Genomic DNA, 19,348 nt, shown 5'->3' with positions numbered 1-19,348 from the left:
TTTATGACTCAGCAAGAATCACCAGAGTAAGAGAGTGTGTGTTTGGCTGGCTGGAGGGAGAAAGAGAGAGAGAGAGAGAGAGAGAGAGAGAGAGAGAGAGAGAGAGAGAGAGAGAGCACTGCACCAAAGCCCCTGCTGCGTAGCTATATTTCACCCGCCTCTTTTCCACTGCAGTGCTGCATTAGCACTCATCAAACATTTAGCAGACACACCCATCTCCCCTACCTCGGCCTCCTTCCTGCGCTCTGACCATGTCCTCCCTCCTTTATTATGCTTTACTCAGTTACACTGCTCTTAACCTCCAGCTTTTTAATCAAATCCGTCTTATCATTACAAACACAATAAAATGCTGCAGCTTAGAACTTCTCTTCTTCACTAAACTAAACACGACAAATGTGCTCAACTGTACTTATCAAATGTGTCTCATCAAATCCGCTGTGTTCTTAGACATGGTCCCCTGACTATATATGGAGGGCTTTGATGGAGGGAAGAGAAAAGGAGAGTGTGTTGAGGAGGGGTGGGGGGAATTATAATCAGTCTTTCAGCACAAGTTCATCTCTTCTTCACACGGCTTCCCTTTAAGAGCCAGCCTACAAAGTGAAGGGTCAGGCTGCGGCATTCCTGCTTTGATATCGAAGGTCCCTTGGTTACTTGTACCTCGAACAAAAGCTTTTTCATTTCACGAGCCGGCAAATCCGGCGGTAATAAAACTAAGGTCCATTGATGTTTTTAAAAAGGAACCATGAGAAAATGCAATGGTTCATCTAAGGAATTCAGAACAGTAACCTAGGCCTTGTTTTTCACTTTCCATGAAAGAAATACCCCTGTAATATTTCCTTCTAGGTGCGGCTGAATAACACAATGCTGTGAATTACACTATTCATTTTGCTTTTAATGTAAACTGCTCAGTTTTTATACAGTTTCCATTTTGGAACTGAAACTATATGAAAGAAACATTTCAATAAAAAGTCTAAAATAATGAAAAGAATCGGTCACTATTAGAGCGGGGCAATATGACGATATTTTATCGTATCATGATCAATTTTGTTAAAAATGGTAAATGTTTTACCATATTGCTCAGCCCTAGTCACTATACAAGTTTTTGGACAAGGTAAATTACTTACTGGCTCATGACACTGTTGTAATCTCTGTGGAGACAGGGTCAATCTCATTCCCCACCTCCTCTTCTTTAATGGCATTCACCGTCTCCTCAACAGCCATTTTCACCTCAGTGGCTTTAGCTTCTGTCTTTTGACAGGTGGCATCTCCGGACTCGTCTTGCCTTTTTTTCACGTCTGGTGTTGAGACATCCTTTTGAGCCTCTTCCAATGCTGTTTGAGGTCTGTCTTCCACTGGTTCCTGGTTCTTTGAGCTGTCTTCTTTTATGGTTGTCTCAGTTTCTCCATCAGCATCCACTACATTGATGATTCCAACGTTGATTTCCATTGTCGTCTCAATCTGACACTGCTCTTCTATCATTTGAGCTTGCTTTGTGCTTACAACAGTCACTATTTGTGTTATTTGACTGCTTTCCTCCCGTGTCTCTTGTGAAACCGATGTCTCTGTGGTTACCTGCTGGATTACTTCTGTCACTTCCTTAAGATCATCCTCAACTTGACGTTTTTCCTCTTCACTTCCTGTGCTCTCACCAATGGTTTTATCTTCTTCTACATTCTTTTCAACTTCTTTCAATTCAATCTCCTGCTTTACTACATCTGTATATTGTTGTACGGCATCCACAGTGACCGTGGCAACCTCTTCTTTCTCAGGTTGGATGCTGTCTGTAATGGCAACCGGAACAGTTTCCGAAATCTGAATGGCTTCACTGACTTCAACTAGTGACGGCTCAGTGACTACCCGTGTTTGCAGTTCGTCGGCTCTGCCCTCAGTGTCAGATTTGAGTAGCTTTTCAGCAATGGTTTCAGCTGGTGCCTTTACGTCTTGGACTGGTGTGTCAACCACAGGTTTCTCTTCTGGGACTGGTACTTCAACCACAGGTTTCTCTTCTGGGACTGGTACGTCCACCTCAGGTTTCTCTTCTGGGACTGGTACTTGAACCACAGGTTTCTCTTCTGGGACTGGTACTTCAACCACAGGTTCTTCTGCTTGTACTGGTACTTCAACCACAGATTTTTCAGCTTGTACTGGAACTTCAGCTGCAGTTTTTTCTTCCTGGACTGGTACTTCAACCACAGGTTTCTCTTCTGGGACTAGTACTTCAACCACAGCTTTCTCCTCTGGGACTGGTACTTCAACCACAGGTTCTTCTGCTTGGACTGGTACTTCTACCACAGGTTCTTCTGCTTGGACTGGTACTTCAACAGCGGGCTTTTCTTCCTGGACTGGTTCTTCAACAGCAGGCTTTTCCTCCTGCACTGGTACTTCGACTGCTGGGTTATCTTCCTGTACTGGTACTTCTCCTGAAGATTTTTCATCTTGGACTGTAACATCTGCTAAAGGTGATTCATCTATAGCTGGAACAGATACTGCAGTTTTTTCCTCTGTCGTTTCAGAAGCTGCTGGTACATCTTCAGGCTTTGGTGTTTCTTCTGCTGTTGTGGTACTGCTCTCCTTTGCCTCGATTGGTTCTACTGTTGTTTCTTTTTCCATGTGCATTTCAGTAAGATTCCCTACAACATTCTGAATGACTTCCTGGACAATCACTGTGCTCTGTTCCTGAATGGCTTCTGCTTCCTTCAAGTCCACTGCCTGTGAAAGTTCTACCTCTTCCTGAACTTTCTTACACACTTCCTGAACCACAGCACTAACTTTCGACGATGCAACTTCAATGTGTCCCTCAACCTCAACTTCGGCTGAGACAACCTCAACATCTTTCATAGCTACCTCAATTTCGTGATCAGCTCTTGGTTCAATTATTGGAACTTCTTTGATAACAATCTCCTCTTTTACTTCTGATTCTGCCTTGGGTGCTGAGACCTGGCTATCGGAGATCTCTTCTGTCAGTGCAGATTCTTCTGTTTGAGCCACAACAGGAATGGAGTCTTCCTTAGACTCAACTGTCTCAACAACAGGGCCATCTGCAAGTAAGGGTGTAACTTCTTCTGATACAGCCATGACTACTTCCTCGGCAGATGCCACCTCAACACTGGCAACTGATTCGTTAATGTCCTTTAGCTCTTGCAGCTTCTCGCCTTCAGCAACGGCGATCTCAGTGACCTCCACAGTCTGTGCACAAACTGCCTCTTCTACAGATGGCTGAATAGGACCCTCAGTCTCCACTTTCGGGGTGTTTTCTGTCACCAGGGGTTCCTCAAGAACCTGTGCTTCCTGCTGAACAGCCGTGACCACAGCAGCCTTGACTGCTGTTGCTTCCTGAAGTTCATTTACAGTCTCTGCCTGTGGTGTTTCTTTCACAGACTCAAGCTGTACTGTCTCATCCACTGCATTTTCAACGGGTGTGTGAAGCTGTTCTTTGTAGTCAGCTTGAACTTCGTTCATTTGCGCCTCGAAAACCTTTTGCTCGTCCACTCCAGCCTCCACAGGCTTCAGAGTTTGGTCCTCAACAGCCACCTCCACAGACAGCACTTCAGTAACAGCTGTCACAGACTCAACTGTAGCCTTTAAAGGGCTCTCTTCTTCCACGTCTTTGATTTCACTGGTGTCAAGGCCAGTGCAAATAGTTGTTGCTTCACCTCTATCATGAGAAACCAATACCACTTTCTCCTCTTTGATGACTGACTCAACCTGGACTGGGCTAGTATCAATAGTAGCAATCATTTTCTTCTGCTCCTCAGTTACTGTGACAGCCATGACAGTTGATGTGACAGTAATAGTCTCAACAGCCTCCTGCAGAATGGTTTCAGCCTTTTTGACCACACCATCTCCTGGAACTGGTGTCGTCTCACCAGATGTAACAGGTGATGTGGTAATGCGTGAGACTGCAGAGACCATTTCAGTTTCTTCTGCTGGCTCGAGGGCAGTAACAGCTTCTGATGTAAACTCCACAAAATCCTCAGCAATGGTGTTATCAGTTGATTTAGGTGTAGCAGCTGTATCTCCTTCTTCAGGAATATCACTTAGCTGCTTACCATCTGCTTCCTCTTCAGTGTTCTCCACAGCAGCTGAAATCCAAGACGGCGATCTGTCTTCAGCTAAGGCTTTTGCAGGAGTGACCTCTGCTTCCTCTGCACTGGGCTCCTCTTTCTTTTCGGTTTCAGCCTTTTCTGATTGTTCACTATCATACTCTGACAGGGGCACCACAGCTGGGGTGTCGGAGTCTTCTTCAGCAGATCCAACATCAGAAGAAGGTTCTTGTTTGGCATCCGACTTTTTCTTCCTGCGAGGAATTAGTTTTCTAAAGGAAAAGGATGATTCTTCTTTGGGGACTTCGCTGTCAGATGTTGTCTGCTCTGGACCCGAGGCTTCATCAGACTTGTCCTCTGCTTTTGGTTTCTTACGATGAGTTACCAGCCTTTTGAAGGACTCCCATGTAGACACAGCTTCTCCCTCTGGCTCTGGAGAGGAGGCCAAATTTTCATGTTCAGCCTCCTGGGAGCTTCCGAGTGGAGACTCTGCAGTCTTAACTTGTTCTTCTCCAGACTGTTGCACTTCTTCCTCAATCTTCGTTTCGTCATCATCAGAGTCTGAAGTTTTCCTAGCTCTCTTTTTGGATGATCCCACGCAAATAAGAGCTTCCCAGGACACAGAAGTGTCCATTTTTTTCTTCGGCTCCTCTGTGCTTTGTTCAAGCTTCTCAGCTTTTGTCTCGGTTTTGGATTCAACTTGGGACTCCTCTTCCTTAGCTTCATCCTTTACTTCATCACTTGGTTTTGTCTCTTCAGTTTTATCATCTAAGGCAGCACTCTCTGTTGAGGACAGAGTGGCAGATTTGGGCTTGTCTCCAGGTGCTTCGTCTTCACTCTCAGATGGTCTTTTGACACGTTTCTTTGGAGTGACTAACTTTTTAAAGGAGGCCCAAGGCAGGATGCCATCTTTCTTCTTCTCACTGTCAGAGGCAACTGCCTCACCATCACCTTCTACATTAGCTTCAGCCTGACTGACCTCCTCTATAACATGCTCACCAGATTCTTCTGGAGAGGATGGTGCACTGTCAGGTTTCTGTGGCTCAGGTGACTCTTTCTGGGACTCGGTAGATGATTGAATCTGCTCAACGACTTGCTCACCTGATTCTGTTAGCTTTGACTCTGCTTCTTTTTTGCCCTTTGCTTTTTTGGAGGACAACTTCTTCAGCCCCGCTCCTGTGAACAACTTCTTCAGCGGGCTTCCCTGAGCCTTGGATTTGTCTTGGGATGACACCACTTCAGGTTCAGTGGCTGCCTCTGTTTCAGGACTGGGCTGTTCCTCTGCAGCTTCATCTGGCTTTTCTTCAGCAGGTTTGGTATCATCAGTGGGTTTGGCTTTATCATCAGTGTCAGCAACAGGGGTCTCCATAACCTCACATGTTGTAGTGTGAGCAACAGGTTCAGCTTCCGGTGCTGGCTCAGCCTCACTTGTCGTCTGAACCTGCACTTCCAGCTCCTCTTCTTTCTGTTCCTCAGTGGTGGATGGCAATTCCTCTGGGCTTGCTTCAGCCTTGGTCTCCTCTGTAGGTGCTGAAAATTCCTCTACCTGTTCACTTTTTGGCCCTTCCTCTGCATCCTCTTTAATATCCTCTTTAATATCCTCTTTAACATCCTCTTTAACATCCTCTTTAACCTCCTCTTTAACCTCCTCTTTAACCTCCTTGTCTTCTGCTACTGCCTCTTCTGCTTTCTCTTCAGCTTCCTTTATATCCTCCTCATGAGTCTTCTCCTTCACAGGTTCCTCATCTTTGGACTTCTTGAAGCTGGTCTTCTTCCGCAAGTTGGAGAAGATTCCCTGAGTAAAGAATCTTTTGAAGGGAGATTGTGTCTCTTGAGAGGGTGGGCTGGTGGGGGACTCAGTTTGCACTTCTGGTTCTGTTTCTTTCTCTGGTGTTGTTGCCACTTCTTCAGTCGGCTTCTTTTCTGGATCTGCCACCACTTCTTCAGCCTGCTGCTGTTCAGGTTCTGCACTAACACTGTCTTTTACAGTCTCTGGCGGGGCATCAGTTGCAGGTAGATCTGCTGCTGCTTCTGCCTGCACAGCATCTTCAGCAGTTGCCTCTTTCTCTGTTTCTGGAGCATCTGGTGCATTTTCACCCTCAGGCTTAGCTTCCACCGTTACTGCTTCCTCCTTGCTTTCCTCAACAGCAGCCTCTGAAGCACCATCATCAGTTTCCTTCACTGTCAGCAGCTGCACAGGCTCGGTCTTCTCATTCTTATCCTTCTTCAGTGTGAACTTAAAGCCAACAAAGCGGAAGATCTTTTTGAAGCCCACTTCGTTAGACTCACTAGGCTTTTCCTCAACCTTCTCCTCAACGGATGTGCTTTTATCTACACTAATGGATTTATCCTCTTCTTGATCACCATTCACCTGAGGGGAGACTTCATCCTGGAGCACCTCAGTGGTCTCGGGGCTATCCTCCTTCTGAGGCATGGCATCTGTCTGGCCAACTGCAAAGAGAAAACAACGCACTGTCACATAATGCTAACAGCTGTTTCAGTTAACAACTTTCTCTTGGAATGGAAACGAATATCTGGCACCATCTAGTTTGTACAAATAAACATCACCCAAAAACATCAACACATACATAAGTCACCAATTTGATGAATTATTCATCTCAATTAATAACCAGACCCTTTCCTCTTGCAGATCTCCAGCCGTTACCCCTAAAACTAATCACTGACAGGGGACAAAGGAGAGTAATAAACGTAAAATACATGATTTACAGACATAATTCATTCAAGATGGTGGGTTGGAACATCTGCAGGAAATCTGGAGAGTTGTATAGCTGCAAAATTCCATAAAAGACTTGCACCCCCCGTACAGATTTAATCAGGCAAATGATGGCAATCTGATCTTGGCCTTACATTTGCTGATCCTTTCCCTCTGAGTGCAGGCCAAAAACACAGGCTGGAGAATGATGACACAATTCAACATCAAGGCCTTAGGAGGAATTTGTGTGCTGTAGGTTTCACAATCATATAAGCACTGCCAAATGCCTGAACAAATGCACCGACCCAATGTAGCAGAAAGCAGTAAACACACACAGGACAAAAGTAAATAAATCTTGTTTGCTGCCTTGTATCACAGTCTTAGTAAGACCACATGGCGACAGGTGAGAAAAATAGAGAAATGCACAGCTAAAACATACACACACACACACACACACACAGAACGTCTGAATTTCTTCCTGTGTCTATCTGTGTTTTGACAGGAGTGGGCAGATATAGGGTGGTGTGTAGGGAGGGAACATTTAGTTCACAGGCAGTGTTGGGCTCGATGAGGCCCAGCTTCCCTCTGACATCCATCCTTTCATTGGGGAATGCTCACATCTGGCTCTGCTTGCTCTTGCTCTGGGGTCTAAAACACACCCAGTTACTTTAAAAACCTCTGTTTTATTGCATGGATATCACATTACCTGACTCATTACTGGCGGGAAGACAGACACTCACAGACATACTGTACAGACTTTGTGATTCACTATCATTCTCCATTAAATCTTATATTAAGATATTTACAGATAAAACACTCCTGATACACCTAAATCAAACACAGGCATAAACTAAGGCTTTATTTATTCATTTTGTTCATTTCATACTACATGCAACTTGTGCTCTGAGGCTATTCCTGAAACTCAGTTCCAACGGCATATTTGGACAAAAATGAAAAGCAACAATTCTTTCAGGAAACAAGAAACCAAAGCTACAATTCCAAGCAATCCAGAAGATGTCATCACACTTCCCCCAACATACAACACCCCCCCAACCCCCCCAACCCCCCACCCCTCAAGAAAAGAACCCAAAAGCCTTAACTTCAGCTAGGAAGGACTGCATTGTTTTGCTCCCAGGTCTTTCACAATGAGACCCTGGCTTCTCCCGGCTTGGCTAAAATGAATGGGGGCCCCAATGCTATTGTCCATCCTAAATCTTAAATAACCATGACGAAAGCTCGGGATGTGTCATGAGGAGAAAGCACATTATGGGGGGCCGACAAAAAAAAAAAAGATTGATCAGACTTTCACAATCTTACCTCACTGAGAATTGAAACCATTTGGAGGGAGGTGAGGACCAATATAATGGGTATAACTTGGAATCTTTGAATCTTACCATGCTGACAAAGGATCTGCGTGTGTCTGTGCATCACGAATAGTTGGGTGGCCTTAAGAGTGGCTCTCACATAGTTGTCATTGCAACGGCAGCTCTTACACTGTCATGTCATCCAAGCCTTTGTAAGTCAAACTGTGGAGTAGGGCCTTCAAAGATAATAACACTATGCAAACAAGGGGCTCTTGCTGTGGTTGTGGTTGAAGGAAAGCCATTCATAGTGTTTGCTATACAACTAAACGACCACAACTGTCTGGCAGCTCAGCCTTGTAGATGAACAACACTTTTCCTGCCACCAACAAGAAGATTATCTCATGCCATTATGGTGCCCTAAGGGTAAATCTCGTCTGTTAGCTAATGTAAGAGTGGTCAGTGTGTATCCATAAAGGGGGAATGCTCACCCACCCAAATACACATACACAGACACTCACACACATACTTTACATTACATTGCTTACATGCTTAGCACAGCTGGACACTGGGGGCTGTATGTGTCCATGAGAGGGAGAGAGACATATAAAATATGTCAAGAGGCTGCTACAGACGCTACTGGCCACTCTACATCTGTTGCTGTCTCTAAAACGTGACGGAGTGAACTGAAACCCGAGCTATGGAATCTGATCCCTTCCCTCTGTTTGTGGCTGCCTGTATAGTATGGTGGATATAGTTTTCGAAAAAAAAAAAAAAAAGAAATGGGGGAGGGGTGTTATCTGAACTCTTGGTGGGATAATGGTTTGGATTTTCCACAAGGGTCTGGGGTGGGGTGGGGTCCTCGAACCCCCCCCCCCTCCTTTTGTTTGTCATGTTTGGCAAACAGATGTATGCAACTGCAGGCTATTAATTAGTGTCACAGTGTTTGAGGAAGAACAAGCCTGGGATCTGGTGGCACTCAGCAAACAGTACAGTGTATTTTCTTCCAAACAAGCCAGCCTTGCACCACCCACCCAGACTGAGTGACTGTACCCCATTCCACCAAGGCTCCAAACGACTACACCCCATCACACCAGCTGACCCCCGCCTCCCCCCATAGAGATAGGTGTGGCACCAGTGATACTAGCTAATAGTGACTATAGAGACTGAATAGGACAAGTTGAGAAGTACTCTAACTGTAATGTAACCAATACAGCTGATTTATTCGAACTGAGGAGATGATAAATACTGGAATTAACCACATATCTACGCAAGGGATTATTCAATGGATAACCCAACAATTAGTATCTAACAATTAAAGGGTTCTGCAATTGTCATAGAGCTTTACTGGTAGAAGGACATTTCTGCATTACACATTTACATACGTTCTAGCCATGCAGAATGTAATTACATGATTTCTGAAGGATTCAAGCATTTCACAGACATGCCCAGAAGCAATTGTGAAGGCATGATTAGCTAATGCTCATATGATTATTCCACTTTAACACACCCACACCCCTCCACAAACCTTCTCAAGTAATTTACAACAGGGTAATCAATCCCATATACCTACACCACCCACCGGGGCTCTTCAGAGAACCCTGACTAAGATCTAAAGGGGCTTAAAAACTAATTACAATTCCACACAGAGACATGCAATGCTTCCAAAGTCAGTCAGCTCAGAAACCCTCTTTTAAAGTACATCTATGGTGTAAATATATACAGAAAACAGCTGTCTATGACACATTTCTTTAAGCTCTCTCTCTCTCTCTCTCTCTATATATATATATATATATATATATATATATATGGAATTGTACACTGAATAATAAGGTCAGAAATGCTCAAAGTTGGTCTTCTGCTCTTTCTGGAGGGATGCTTTTCATGAATGAAATGTGGAGCGCTTCAGCCCACTTCCAACATGTCCAGTGCAACTACCAAAAGCTTGCTTTCTAATAATAATGTCATGTTCAGGTGTATTTTATCCATACAGTATCCTAACGTAATTCTAATCACAAGTTCTAGGATGGTACAATGCAAAACAAGGATGCTCACGAAATTGTAAAAAGTTCTGATGAACTGAACTATAGCTGGAGACAAGCTGAAGGGGCTGCCCCCTAAATGATGTACTAGTTTCAAGCCACGGACTACCACACCCTCAGTGTGACTTACATCATCATTCACTCAATGAAATAAAGTTCAACTGAGCAGTGATGTTCACTCAGCCTACGTTCATTAGATTAATACCAAAACTCAGATTCATTCAAGATTAGATCATGAATAGAAACACCAAACTCAGAAAGAGTATAAGCTCACATAATTTTACACACCGCTCATTCATACACACATCCATTAAGTACTTAATTAAACACCAACAAACGAAATGCAGAAGGCAAGACAACTGAGAACAAATGAAAGAAGCTAAAAACACTCTTTACCTGTTAAAGTTATTGTCCCAAGCATTTGGAGAAGCTTTCTTCAAGACCAAGAATGAATTGACAGAGTTGTAAAAAGCCGTCTGCGGTTGAGATGCTGATTAGAAGTTCCTGTTGTAAAAATGTCTCTCAGTAAATGCAGTTGGCTGGTCTCTTACGTTACACTCCTCTCTCTGTCGTGAACTCTCATCGAGGCCAAGCTTCTCCTCCTCTCCGGTTCTGGGTTACAATGAGCGGAGGAGGAGGGCAACACACACATTTCAACACATACTGACACAAATGGGCCCTATGTAGGACCACCCCATCCCAACTTCCCCCTCCCCTCTTTTCTTCAGCTGTCCATTGCTCCTCTTCTCTTGAATGGGGCTTCCTTTTCCTCTACCTTCTCTTTCTTCAAACACCCCCACCCCACCCTGTTGCCTTTGCCACTAAGCGTTCTCACATCCTCCAACTTTTCTTTCAACCCTTTTTTTCTGCTCTTAAAAAAACGCAAGATGACAGAAATATCATATACAACATAATTTGGTTAAAATAAACAAGGCCCGGTTCATGGTTTCATTCTTTCAAACAAGCTCCTCAAGGTTTTTAACACTCCCACATCTTACAGACAACAATGGTTCTATAAGAAAACATCTACTGAATGATTATAAAGGGAATCACAATAGGTGGTGTATGGATCTGCTGTAAGAACACCCCCTTTGCCACATTTGTAGCACATATTTCTCCCTACTTCTTCCCTTTTCCTCCTCACTGTATCTCGTAACATCACTCATTCTGAAGAGGAGACAATATCTCTTCTCTTTTTCTCATGTGTGACAGCACTACCATTGCAGGAATGCTAACAGTGTTGTCTATAAGAGATTCCCTGGATCTATGACTCTTTTTGTAGGAATTTACTGTAGCTCTGTACACCAGTAAAAGCTTGAATTTCATATATATCACAGGTATCCAGGCACTACTTCACATTTTACCTATCAAACATTTACTTAGAGGGTGCCTCCTGCTGACATAAAACTTCCCTAAGATATACAGCAGGCCATTTAGCCTTTTTTGGCAATGCACTGTATAGATGGTACAGACATTCATTAATGGCACTTAAAACCTCAGCCATTGCCTACATGAAGCCATGGTTGCCTACACCAAAAACATGTTCTTCAAGGGTTCTTCAGTAAACACAATGGTGCTATGTAGAACTTAAATGGCTTACATAGTTCATTACCTAGGTATAGAGTTATTTTGGGTTGGTAGGAAATCTTTTGTAGATGTTTCTACCTTGGTTCTTTTCAGCATCAAAAACAGGTTCCACTGTCGTTTACGAGACAAGTAACCATTTTTTAGAACTACATAGAACTGTTTTTGCTTTTTTTGCATTCCTATATCCATCCAACATCAACACTGACACTATTATATATGTCTCTACTAGTTTAGGTAATGTGGACTTTTCATGACATTCAATTCCTTGGTTCTATTTTGACTTCAGCAGTCCACAGCACTGATTGTGGAACTCATCTTGCTTCTGTAGATGTTCTGTGTGTACTTTAAATGCTGGGTTTTGTGACAAAGACTCTTCCATGAAGATAGTGTTTATGCAAGCAACACTGCACAGTGGATCTGTGCACTCTTGTCTCATCTAAAGCGTCTAGCAGGTTCTTGGCAGTCATTTGGGGTTTTTTTATTTGCCTTTCTTACCAGCATACAAGCAGGTCTCCTAGAGAGTTTTCTGCCGTTTGTTACTTTCTTACCAGCCCACATTATAGAAACCATAAGCTGAAAGCATAGCCTTCTTATAGCCTTCCACTGCCTTACAGACATCGATTACCTTCACTTTCAGGTCTGTTAAGTGTGTTAATTCATGGTTTAACGAGAGACTGATTGCTTAAAGAGTCGGTTTTATGTTTGCTTAGCTACAGAGGGGCTGTTTACAAAGTCTCAATTAAAAAAAAAGTGTAATCTAGCCAAGGGTACCCAGTTTTTTGCACAAGACATGTTGAGTTCCTAAATGAACAATTGCCAAAGGAAGTATCACCTAATTAGCTTTGTAAGCTCAAGGCTAAACCAAGACTCCACCAGTGGCAATCTCAAAGTGTGCTAATGGCTCATTCCTCAACTGTAAATGAAAACAACTCAGGCATGTGTGGTAAGAGGAAGCTTTGAAGAACTCGAGCGAGATTGCTCAGACGTAGAGCACCCTAATCAGAATCTCACACCTCTGCATTGTCCTGAAGGAATGTGCAAATTCCAGGTGAAATATGCTCTTAAGGGGTGATAACAGTTCTAATCCTGCCCCGGCCCGAAACTTCCAGACGAACTCCAGACACAGAAAACACTCCTGCTCCAAACAATCAGAGAGACATGAGGATTTTCAATGGGAGGCATGTGTAAACGTCTCTATAAAGACCTGGAGGCCAAGAAATGTGGCATTTGAATGCAAAACCACAAGCTTTTAGCAAAATTAAATGGGATAGATCATTTAAGCAAATGTTTTGTGGTAACTTAGGAGAGTTCACCAGTCATGTAAAGTTTAAAAGTCTTCTTTTTCACCCATTTCACCACGTTTCCATTTCCCAGTATTTGTTTTACAGTCCTTATCTCTGCTGTGTAAAGTATGTGGGTTGTTTTAAATGAACAGAATGAATTCCATACATTTCAATGTGCAAATGGGAATATAATATTTAGCAGCTGTGCATCACTGTGTATTAGTATAGATTTTACACAAATGATATAAATTCGTATTTAAATTGTAATTATACCAAACGTGAGATTGAGATACAGAGACTGAGTTGATATACACAATTGGAAATATTGTGTTCATCCTCGTATTATTGAAGAGGACATTATGAGGAACAGTTCACACTATGCTTTACTGAATAGGCAATGAAAGATCCTTGTGGTACAAGGTACTGGCTCAAACTAAAATCAGGTCAGATATAAGGGATGTGACACATAGGAAAGGTCTTTTAATTCCCTGTGACTGGGTCAGAGAGGAATTTGGGACATACAGTTCCCTCATTTTTTAAGTGGGTACACAAATATGAGTCAGTGGAGTAGAATGTTACACTTCTGATTCCTGAAAGGCGAAAGACCATTCTGTACTGTTCTTCCTTAATGAATCATTCTACAGTCAGGCGTGTCTGTCCACTTTCACAATGGTCCTCTTGACCTGCAGTGAGTTTGCCCTTGCTTCCGATGTAGTAGATCAGGAAAGGTACTGTTTATGTACAAACGTCAGGCTTCAGAAAGGCTGCTACTACTGTTTTTTTGCATCGCAATATACATTTGTCCACTTAGTCCTTTAAGAAATTGTTTCTCAATCCTGTCCTGGTACATTTTAGTGGTCTCCCTGCTTTAACACACCCCCTGCTACTCTAAAAGGGCTTGTCAGTGAGCTGATGAGTTCAATCAGGTGTGTTGGGAGCAGGGTTAGGTTTTTTAAACACCCTTCAATTACTTGTTAGCTACATTAGCATGGTGGCTCCAGTGCAAAACCACCACATCACACATGTCTAGTCACATTTAGGGAGTTACTTTTCTTGCTTTAATCGTCTGCCAGTTTATCACTTTAAGGTGTGAAAACAGGGCCAAACGTAGTTGAGCATAGTGCAGGTTTGTGCTATCGTCGCTCAGAGCAGCCGAAACAGGCCGTAGCGTGGCTTGGTGGAACGGACAGAGACGCCCCCGCTATCTGTAGCATCAGGGAAACGTGACTGAATCCAGGAATGTGGGTTTTGAGGTGTGGTCTTCTCTGAGCAGGAACAAGGGGAGGTCAGCTCCATGCTGGGTTTAGGTCCCGCAATGGGATGGCGTGACATCATTACGGACCTCCACACACACACACCCTTGTGTGTGCACGCATTCCCCGAGCAAGAGAGATGATGATGTTGTTGAAATAATGGGAGGAAAAGGAAATAACTGCTGAGTGAGAGAATCTACCCATGATTAGAGGACTCTCTCTCTCTCTCAGTGTCCCTTACTGTCTCGCTCAGTCTCTCTTCTGTATTTCCCTTTTTGACTCCATACTGCTGGGTTCTTTAAACTCTCTCAAGTTATTTCCTTCTCTACTTCTGCATTTTTGTCCTTCTCTGAATACTCCACCCTTCCTTCTGTCTCTCCCCCTCACTCTCTGCTTTCTATGGAGAACCGGAAGCAGAAGAATGCCGCATAGAAAAGGCACTCATTCTTTTGCGTCACAATTTCTTCTTCCTTTTGCAGTTTCCTGTGCCTGTGAGCTCATTCCCCACTCGCTTTGTTCCCGGCTCTTTCTGCAGCCGTGTGATGTCAGTGGATGTAGACTCACTCTTGAGTAGGACATTTAGGACAATTAAATGTGTCATAGTGTTCTTAATATGAGGTGTAACTTCTGTCATCTGACTTATACAGTCACTGAGTTTAGTCCCATGTGATCATATTTTCTCTCTCTCACACATACACGACTTTCCACTTTGGGTCACTGCCAGTCTCCCAGCTAAGGAGAAAACAGTTAACCAGCCAGTACTGTCAGTGCTGACTCAACAAAAGCTGAAAGATGGTAAAGCTTTGGTGATGAAGTTAGTTAATGCACAGCTGGATGGAATTTAGTGGATTGTTAAAGCTCCAACCCACTTCATTGACACCCAGCAAGAACCTTCTATGTCCCCTAGGGCATCTGTGTCATGGTATTTGAATATTTCCCAGGCTTTCCATTGAAAGTACATGTAGCTTTCTATGATAACTATGTGTATAGTTTAGATATATTCATCTAAAATCTGCATGGGCCATTTTTACAGCTGTCTGCAGTCTTTTTCTTAACGTTTCTGTCAGACCTCTCCCAAGTGAACCAGTTCAATGGCTACGGTCCTGAACTGCTTCTCCTGTCCCTGTCTGCAGCCTTGATGGGTCTCAGAGTGTGTGACAGACAGTTGTTAATGGACCGGCATACTGTGGCTGGGGAGTAGAGCCGACAATTCAGGATTGAGGCTTTTTCAGTTGTGATCTGTGAAATCCCTGATGGGTGGGTGGCGATGGGGGTTACTTGAGGAGATTGTGCCTTATAAGGAGGAGGAGGAGGAGGAGGGGATAAAGTGGTGAATTCTGCCCTTTAAATCTCTCTTCAGCTTCTTCACCTCTGACCCTAACCTGCCATCACTCGAGTGCCCTAGATCACATCACTGGTGATAACATGTTCCCCATTAACGGGGTTGAGACCCTCACCACTGACCACCCAGCAAGAGTACTCCGTAACGATTCATCTGACTCACACAAATGTTAAAGGCTCAGTCTGGTGAAAGATCTAATACCGTTTACACCACATGAACAATATCAAGTCAGCTGAGACGTGTTCAAAGCTTTGTTTTATGGTTCTGGACTAGAGTTATGAGGTTAATATAGTGAATACATAAAGGAAGCTCATGTGGAAGTACATGGAGTAAAGGTTAAGGCACTGTCAGCTTAAAAAATAGACAAATGTATGGACAGAATTCAACTCTTTTTAGCTATGTGCCATACTTTTGTTCAGTTTCACAGCTGTCAGAAACACCAGACCTTCTGATACCATTGTGTACTTCATTTTGTGTGCTGCACAAAGGCCCTGCAGAAGTGTTGTTTCGCTGTACTCTATATTTGAGCTGTACATGGTTGGAGGACAGTATCGTTTTCCTCTGATCTTGATAAGCAAGTCTACAGGATGAGCCAAAAGTCTGGAACCTCCCAAATATCTGTAAGAGTCTCAGGGTTAGATTGTTAGATAGTGACTTTCAAAGTAACATATAGTCTCTGGCACAAAAACTGTATCTCCATTTTGTCATTTTTCACCTTAACATAATTTGTGTGTTGCAGTAATTTGCAGTAAAGCAATTTTTATTTCACCAATCATGCACTTAATTATGCACAGTAAGCAACACATTCCTAAGGAATCTTAGCCCATTCCTCATGAGCAATGGCCTCCAATTCACGAATATTCATAGGTTTCCGTGCTGCAACCGCCTTCTTCAAATCTAGGATCTGGGATAAACTTCCTGTTGGTAGGTCCAATGACAGCCAGGCTTCAGCTCCCTCACAGGGGGCATGAAGCTAAAACTTACACTTTGTACATTTTGCTAAAAAACTAATATGCAATTAGGGTTGCAAAATGTTACTAAAACAGTGGATAAAACCATTGTTCTTACTAAATAAACCCTGAAGAACCCTTTGTTGTTGTAGGCTAAACAACATAACTTATCAACTAATTAACTACACATATAATTACATACACACCAATAAGCCATAACTTTAACACCACCTGCCTAATACTGAGTAGGTCCCCATTGTATCGCCTCAACAGACTCTGACCTTTCGAGGCATGGATTTCACAAGACCTCCGAAGGCGTCCTGTGGTATCTGCAACCAAGGCATTAGCAGCTGATCCTTTAACCTTGTAAGTTGTGAGGTCGGGCCTCCATGGGTCACATCAATGAGTCTTAGGTGCCCAATACCAGGTCCTTTCTTGTACCACTTTTAGTAGGTACTGACCACTGCATATCAGAAAAACCACACAAGACCTGCCTGATGTTTTGGAGATGCTCTAACCCAGTCGTCTAGCCATCACAATCTGGGCCTTGTCAGAGTGTCTCAGATTCTTATGCTTGACCATTTTTCCTGATTTTAAAAGAAATTATCTTTGAGAATCTTTAAAGAGAATCTTTTTCACTTGCTGCCTAATATATCCACCCCTTGACAGATGCCACTGTGGATAATCAGTGTACCTGTTAATAGTGTTATGTTATGGCTGATTGGTGTATAAACAATTAAACAATTAGACATTAAATTGGCTCTCCAGAAGTAAAAATAAATGGGCAATATTTTGTTATCCAATTCAAGAATAACTGGTTATTCTAATTATATAGTCATCTATGGACATAGGGAAAATACAAGCTGTCATTCTGAAATGGCTAATCTTCCATGTTTACAGTGTAACAGTGTGTTATGGTTTGAGACAAGTGTATGCTGACTCGTTGTAACTGCTCAGTTAACTTTCCATGAATTGCCAGATACATAAGCCTCTTAGCTCCAGTGCAAACTAAAAAAAATCTAATCTCAGACACTGAACATGCCCTGATTGATTGATTGACTACATGTGAAGTAAGTTGGAAACTGAGTAAATTAGATTTTTCCCCAAAACATTTCTTTAACAAATGTATACTACGCTAACACACACATTACCACATAAATCCACATTAACACAGCGCTGTTTGTGTGACCTTGTATTGGTTTTAGTATTGCTGAAGAAGTATTTAGGAAACTAAAGGCTCACACCCTCTCATGTCCCTATACGCCCCACACTATTTATTGTCCTAAACGGCTTAATCGAATTAGATCAAATTTGATTAAACGTCATTAAATACACATTCACACTCCTTTACTGTGTGTTTCAATGTCTCCCTCTTCTCTCTTTCTATCGTCCCAGTGTTTCTGGCATTCCACTGCTAACCCTCCTTTATACTAATGTATGAGCCACTAGCCAGGACAATGCAGTATGATAGGGCCATTTTTGGTTTGGTGTACTTTGGGGGATGGTCCTCACATTCTTGGGCCATTCCTGGTGGTCTGAAGGCAGTGTATAGCAGATTAGAAGGACTCAGCGTGAAAGGGATGCAGGGTGTAGTGTGCGTATGTGCGTGTACGTGAGGTGAATCGTCTAGCAGGGAACCAATATTTGCCTTGATTTTGAACAATGAACTCTCCAAAAAGCAGGTCTAGGGCAAGTTCAGTGGAGCATGATTTCTCCTGGATTTTAATGCCTATGGGAACATACTTTAACATCAGATATTTTATCACAGTTCCAGTTGTTTCTTCTGACAACGGTCCTACTGATACTCACATATGATGTTCTTAATTCATCTCATGATCTCATCATCTTCAATTCTCATGCTCTTGACCTTGCTGTTTAAATGACTTTAACCCCTTTATGCTGCAACACGGACAATTTCATCGCTCTTCCATTGCTGACTACATTTCAATTTAATTGAAACTCATATAACAAAAACACAATAAAACAAACACAAAAATAAATGATGCAGCTAGCAATTCTACGGTAAGTAAAAATGTATGATAGAATTGGGCAGATCTGCCTCTTAGAACTGAACAAATTGACAAAGCTGAATCGCTGTCTAAAAGCCTGAATGAAATACTTTGGCAACACTGCACTGTACTCAAATCTCAGAGCTGCACTATCCCAGAACTAAATTATTCCAGGGCTTCGCTATCCCAGCGCTGCACTAGCTTAGAGCTACCTTATTCCCGAGCTTCACTTTCCCAGCGCTGCACTATCCCAGCACTGCGCTATCCCAGAGCTACACTATTACGGAGCTTCACTATTACAGTTACACTTTTACTAGAGCTTTACCATCCCAGAACTACACTTTTCCAGAGTTTCATTATTACAGAATTACACACTTCTTGAGCTTCACTATTTCTGAGCAGAACTATCCCAAAAATGCAGTATTCCAGAGCTATGCTTTGCCAGTGCTGCAATATTCCAGAGCTACCCTCTTACAGAGCTTCACTATCACAGAGCTGCCCTATTTCAGAGCTTCGTTCCAGAATTACACATTTCTTCACTATTTCTGAGCTGCAAAATTCCAGCACTGCACCACCCCAGAGCTACACCGTCCCAGATATGTGCTAATCCAGAGTTACAGTATCCCCAGAGCTGCACTATGCCAGACCTACACTATGCTAGAGTAGCAAACGCCACAGAATCTGATCATTCACATGTGTGCAAATACACACATACGCAGCTTTCTGGGGGAGAGTGGCCTCAGTGTATGAGATAATGGCTGATCTCATCCTCTGGACTCTCTCAGGCCTCCCCTCCTAGACAGCTGGCAGGGAGTCTAGTGAGAG

At 43.0% G+C, this 19,348-nt stretch overlaps 1 protein-coding gene across 5 annotated transcripts in view; it reads right to left on the bottom strand.

The window, feature by feature from the left end:
- Positions 1–19,348, bottom strand: part of akap12b (A kinase (PRKA) anchor protein 12b) — a 70,353-nt gene that overhangs the window by 3,419 nt on the left and 47,586 nt on the right. For 4 of the 5 annotated variants that reach the window (XM_072685503.1, XM_072685510.1, XM_072685520.1 and 1 more), the window contains exon 3: positions 1,125–6,494. In XM_072685503.1, coding sequence (XP_072541604.1) covers positions 1,129–6,494 — 5,366 coding nt within the window. In that variant the 3' untranslated portion in view covers positions 1,125–1,128. Of the gene's footprint in view, positions 1–1,124; positions 6,495–10,495; positions 10,737–19,348 lie in introns of those variants that run through there. The other variant, XM_072685539.1, reaches the window with a different exon arrangement.

Source organism: Salminus brasiliensis, chromosome 1 (assembly GCF_030463535.1).
Source record: "Salminus brasiliensis chromosome 1, fSalBra1.hap2, whole genome shotgun sequence".
Taxonomy (NCBI): domain Eukaryota; kingdom Metazoa; phylum Chordata; class Actinopteri; order Characiformes; family Bryconidae; genus Salminus; species Salminus brasiliensis.
This window is presented reverse-complemented; position numbering and strand designations above follow the sequence as displayed.